Source organism: Microcaecilia unicolor, chromosome 3, assembly GCF_901765095.1.
Source record: "Microcaecilia unicolor chromosome 3, aMicUni1.1, whole genome shotgun sequence".
NCBI classification, from domain to species: domain Eukaryota; kingdom Metazoa; phylum Chordata; class Amphibia; order Gymnophiona; family Siphonopidae; genus Microcaecilia; species Microcaecilia unicolor.
Genome location: NC_044033.1, coordinates 182,309,416 through 182,315,415, shown reverse-complemented (window position 1 = coordinate 182,315,415; position 6,000 = coordinate 182,309,416). Strand labels below are relative to the sequence as shown.

At 48.4% G+C, this 6,000-nt stretch overlaps 1 protein-coding gene across 3 annotated transcripts in view; it reads left to right on the top strand.

The window, feature by feature from the left end:
- The first annotated feature begins 3,680 nt into the window (after positions 1-3,680).
- Positions 3,681-6,000, top strand: part of RBMS2 (RNA binding motif single stranded interacting protein 2) — a 136,926-nt gene continuing 134,606 nt past the window's right edge. For 2 of the 3 annotated variants that reach the window (XR_003941473.1, XM_030196696.1), the window contains exon 1: positions 3,681-3,750. Coding sequence is in view for 1 of the 3 variants with exons in the window: in XM_030196696.1 (XP_030052556.1) it covers positions 3,685-3,750 (66 nt within the window). In the remaining 2 variants the exon portion in view is untranslated. The remainder of the gene's footprint in view (positions 3,751-6,000) is intronic. The other variant, XM_030196699.1, reaches the window with a different exon arrangement.

Here is a 6,000-nt window from a genome sequence, read left to right as displayed (position 1 = left end):
AGTTCAAAAAGTAATAACAACAATCAAAAAGCACCTAAATATCCATCACTAAGGAGCCCTTTTACCAAGCTGTGGGGAAAGTTGGCCTTAGTGTGCCCTTACTCTGGTTTTCCCCATGCGCTAATGCCATATTTCCCCACAGCCGGAAAATGGACGATTTTCTATTTTCTCAGTTAACGGCCATGTGCTAATGTTAAAAAAAAAAATACAATCTACAAAATCCTAAGCAGAATTGTTCATTTAGAAAGGAACCCCTTTAATACTCTGCCTACATGACAGGTCAGAAAAAATTCCATATACTATATATAGAATGAAAATCCACTTCACGTGTTTGTACTATTATCATGCCAATGGCAATGTTCTTATCCATATCAGTTCATAAGTACAATGTACATATCCAGTGCGTACCTAGCTAAAAAAATGGACAACTTGCAAGCCAGATATGTATAGTGGCTCCCAATTCCCAAATTCTCTTGAAGGCTATCACAAAACGCCTAGCCACCCACCCACCCACCTGCGGTTACTCCACAACCACTTAGAGGGTCTGTCCCCAGCACAGCTCAGGTCCGCCTGCACCTGCCGCTTGTGTTCTCCTTCCGCTGACTGGGTCACAACCACCTCTGGGCAAGTCTTCCGCTCTCAAATGATCCCTAGTGATTTCTAGGTTACTGGGGCCACACTCCCAATGGTCCCACAGTTCCCAGAAAGCACTCACAGACCCAACACACAAACCACCATGATTCTTTATCATCCAGAAAAAGAGGCAATAAACTGAAACTGTTTGTTCTCTTGAAAATTGTACAAAAAAATGTGCAATCAGCAAACAATAACAGGTAACTGAACTATGGATCAATTATAACACTAACTAAACATTTGTTTACTTTCTGAAAAGTACCTGGGAAGATCAGGACATATGATTCACTGAGCCTCAGCAAAGAGATCTGTCTCTCTTTTCTCTCTGGCTAAGACTGAACTCAAAATCAGTAACTGCTAGTTAGCTACAACCCCAGGCCAATCAGAGCCCAGAATACAACATTTCAAAATATACTGCATCTTGCTTCCTGTTCATGTTAAATGAAAGAAAAGAGCATTCAGTTTCTGTAACAGCTTTACAGCAGAGAAACACCACCTGCTGGCCAAATGGAGAACTACACCGCAAGACATAATGCATGAAAATATACAATATATTTTACAGGTTTAAAACACACTTGGACCTTTTTACTGAGCCGCGTAGGTGCCTACGCGCTCCCAACATGTGCCAGTTTGAAACTACTGCCCGGCTACTGTGTGGCCTGGGCGGTAATTTCATTTTGTACACGCGTCTAGTAGGCGCGCCAGAAAATTTCCTACCTGCGGTGCTAACCGAGCGGTAATCAGCATTGTATGAGCACTGATTACTGCCCGGTTAACATGTGATACCTTACCGCTAAGTCAGTGGGTGGTGGTAAGGTAAGGTCTCAGGCTCAAAGTGGACGTGCGCCAAATTTCATTGTGCCACAAGTCCATTTTCGGCCAAAAAAAAAGGGCCTTTTATGCTGATGCGCAGAAAAATGAACTTGTGTTTGTCTACACCAGCACAGGCCACTTTTTGGTGCACCTTAGTAAAAGGACCCCACTGTTTCTTCACAAAGGCGTCTTCTGACAATTAGGAAAAAAATCCTCAGGGTCCTTCACGAAATGGCAAAATCCAGACAAGGGTCTCTGTTTCGCAAATGCTGCCTCAGGTGAAGTGCATTGTCAAAAAACCCCAAAAGGGTTAAAAAGAAAAATCAACATACCGCCAGATTCTATATATGGTGTCTAGCGTGCATGCAAATGTAACTCATGAATATTCATTGTGGATATCCTAAAACCCCAATGGGACTAGCTTGGGAATGGGTGGTTTAATGGAAGTCTGAGGCAATGACATTAAACATAAAATGGTCATGATCTGGAAGCATGGGTAAACACAAAGAGGAACAGGGAGAACTGATGCATCACACAGAGCTGACAAGTGACTCTGTTCCAGGAGGGAAACGTTTTGGCCAGTCCTGTTTTGAACTTGCATCCAACCCACCGTGGGATTTGTAGTCACTGTTTCTAACCCACTGAAATCAGTGCTGCAGGACCTATGATGCAACAGGATGAGAGTGTCAGAAATCTAGGATTGGCCAAAAATCTCGTTCCTGGAACTGGGTAATTTGGAAGCTGTGCATCACGGTTGCTACGCTTCATACTGCAGATGGCACTAGAAGTGACCATTTTTCTGTGCTCCTGTTAATTACTGTGTATATGTGTATAATAGCAGATCTGTCAGTTAAACACTAGGGTCAGCCTCATTACTTTCGAAATTTTCTGCCGGCACAATTACCCGAGGTCATAAGGAATGGAATTTGGTTCATGCTGTACGTGTGTGTGATGTCATCTGTGGCATCAAAACCTGTGTGGGGCGAACTGGGGTTCCTACTATCCTAGTAGCTTCACACCCGGAGATTGCAGAGAAGCTGCTGAAAAGATTTGAAAACATAAGGTGGCATCATGTCCAAACACTCTCCCAGCATCCATGACAGTCTTTCAGATTCGGTTGGGTGTTGCGTATGACTGGTAGCGCTATAGAAATGATTTGTAGTAGTAGTAGGGTTACCATACGTCTGGATTTACCCGGACATGTCCACTTTTTGAGGACATGTCCGGGCGTCCGGACGGCTTTGGCCAGCCTGCCCGTTTGTCCGGATTTCTGGACAAACAGGCTGGCTGGTGGGGGCGGGACTCCCCTCCCCTCCTCTCCCTCTACTATCCATGGTGGTCTAGAGGTACCTCTTCGTCTTCGGGGCTGGAGTGCTGCTACTAGCTGCCCTGCATACTGTGAGTCTGGCTCTCGGCGTTTCAAAATGACCGCCGAGACTTCAACTCTCGGTGGCCATTTTGAAACGCCGAGAGCTGGGCTCACCACAGGATGCAGGGCAGCTGGCAGCAGCGCTCCGGGCAGGAAAGAGGGGGCTCTTTCCTGCCCCGAAGAGGTACCTCTAGACCACCAGGGATAGTAGAGTAAGGGGAGGGGAGGGGGGGGAGTTGAGATGACGGGGGGGGGGGGGCAAGCTGATTGGGGGAGGAGGAGGGGAATATGTGTCAGGGGTGGGGCAAGTGTCCTCTTTTTATGAGGACAAAAAATGGTAACCCTAAGTAGTAGTAATTAATGTTTCCAGCTGATCCACTGCTGCTTTGCCCTGTTGCATGCCAGGATTTGTAGTTCTGGCTTTTGTTAGAGAAATGGAATGATGTGGTTGCTGTGTGAACTCCACTTTGGCAACAGACAGGCTGTAGGTGAATGATTTTTATTACACCAAATATATGTTTTGTAACTGGCTTTTCAGAGTTCTCCCTTTGTCCAGGTTAGTACAGAAATGAGAATTAGAAGAGCCTATAGTTGGATTGAGGGTAAAACCAGGACTAGCTTAGCTTGTTTGGAAAAAGGTGGAGCAGCCTTACAATGTGCGAAGAAGAGGGCGTGTTTGTTTTGCCCTTATCTGAGAGAAAAAGCTGCGCCCTCCCCAAGCAGGCTGCAACAGCACTAGGACCCAGGGGAGCCCGTTGCCGCCCTGGCCCTGAATTCCAGGCTGCTTTGCTTTCCCCTCCCCCTCCCATGCTGACGTCAGCAGCAGCTTGGTTGTCCCTCTCCCAGCTCCTCTCTGCGCTCCAGCGAAAATGCTGCTGTCGGTGACACCAAGGGCAGGACTCACCTCCTTCAGCTACACCAAGAGCAGCAAAAAGGTAAGCGCCCCATAGCCACATTGTCTATCCCCCCACCCTACACGATGCAGCACCCAGCTTGCTCCTGCCCCACTGCCCTCCCGCTCTGATGCCCTTGGAATTAAGGTCTGCCTTTAAAAGCAGTCAGTGGGTGTCAGATTCACCCTTGTGTGTGTGTGTGGCTGTGGTTCTCTCTATCTGCTTCTACGCTGGTGACTCAATCCAGGGCAGCCCTGGATTGAGGATGTGTTTTTAGTCAAGTTTTACTGTCCCTGTGGGGTAAAGTTCTCACCCACTCTTACTGTTGCAGAGAGAGAGAGTATCTAGAACTAGGGAAAAGTTAATCCAGGTTGGGGAGAGTGTGCTTTGCCCGGGTGTAAAAAGGCTTTAGGCTGCATCGCTTTTTGGTTGTTTCTTTTAAGTGTATGCGCCCTGCTCGGTGTGTATGTGCTGAGGGGGCTGAGAGAAACCCCTGTCAGTGTCCCTGAGACAAGTCTCTTGTCGGAGGGATTTAGTAACCGTACAGGCACCGGAAACACGTGAAATGTTGGGTGGCGGAGGAGATGCAGCGGCTGTGTGTGTGTGAAGGGATGAGTAGAGAGATTTCAGTGCCCCGTCGGCGTGAGAGCTTTCCTCCTGCCATGTCTGATCATTGCTCGTCATGCTCATGTGATGCTGTTGCTGCTGCGGCTTCCCTTTTTGTCGTGATTTTTTTCTGTGATGCAGCACGGTGGAGGGGGATGTTTGGCCAGATCTCATGATTCAGTCCTTGCAGATGGAATTGGGGAATACGCTTGTCCATGCTGACTGGTGGCTGAGAAATGTGAGAGTTGGGTGACTGGGGCACGCGTCACCATTTTCACCAATGGTACTAGAAGCCCTGCCTGCAGCGCTCTGCGGTCAGTGGAAGCTTTTCATTCACGTTTGCAGTGTGTTTCCTGGAAACGATTTTTATAGACCAGGCTTCAGGATTCAGATCTGCACTGTGACAGATGAGAGACATTTATGTGCTCTGAGATGTCCGTAGGCTCCATTTCCTTAGAAATGTTTCAAAGCTTCGGCAATAAAGCGGGGAGCCTGAAATCCTCCATCAGTCCACATTGTAGTAAATAGAGACTCGGTCGGAGCAGAACTTCAGGGTTTCATCCAGCTGTGCTCTGGGACGTTGCTGGAGGCTCTAAAGGACTGAAGAAACTGTAGCAATTTGTTGTTGTTGCAGCTACTGTAGCCAATTCCTCATCATAATTCTGAGGCAGGATTATCTTGTGCCTTCTTAATTTTGGAACCAGAAGCCTTAGCAGTGCATTGGCTGGCAGTGGTAGGCGTGACTTGTTTGTAGCAGAGGGTCTGAGGGTTACTGTACTCATGGGTCAAACATGCAGGCAACAGTAGTAAAAGTGTACTGTCTGTATCCAGAGCTCTGCATCTCCATGAGTGCAACCTTCAAATCTAAAGATCTCCCAAGTTTTCTGGCATTTGTGTCTGAATGTTTGAGCTGCTTTCTGGTGAAAGTTTTGGTGCTGGCAAGGAGAAGAAGTGCCCAGTCTCTATCTAGTGAATAACCGTGCAGTGGACGTGGGTGTGCCGTGCCATTAGTTTATGGGATATGTGGTCTATGTATATGCAGTGGTGTAGCTAGGTGGGGCCATGGGGGCCCGGCCCCCCCCCCAATTTAATCTGGACCTCTGGTTTTGCTGGTGGGGGTCCCCAACTCCTGCCAGCTGAAGCCTTCTCCGGCGCAGCTGCATTCCCTGCCCTGCTTTCTCTTCCTCCTGACGTCTGGACATCAGGAGGAAGATAGAACAGGGCAGGGAACGCAGAGGCACTGGAGAAGGCTTCAGCTGGTGAGGGTTGGGGATCCTTGCCAGCCAAGGTATTTTGCTGCTGTGCAGCAGAGCGGCGTGGAGGGGGGGGGGGCGGTGGTGGCAGGGCGGTAGACGAAAATGTGCCCCCCTCCCACTGCGAGGTCTGGCTACGCCCCTGCATGTATGAGCTGTGTTATTGATCCTTCAGGCAGGCTGGCTTCATGTGTGTGCTGTGATGCCACTTTCCGATTTCCTCTGGAAGTGAGAAACAGAATTGCGAGTGTCCTTCACCTTAAAGCTGACAAACCACTACTAAATGGACTTGGGATAAATCCACAATTCCAGGAATAACATGTATAGAATGTTTGTACGTTTGGGAAGCTTGCCAGGTGCCTTTGGCCTGGATTGGCCGCTGTCGTGGAAAGGATGCTGGGCTCGATGGACCCTTGGTCTTTTCCCAGTGTGG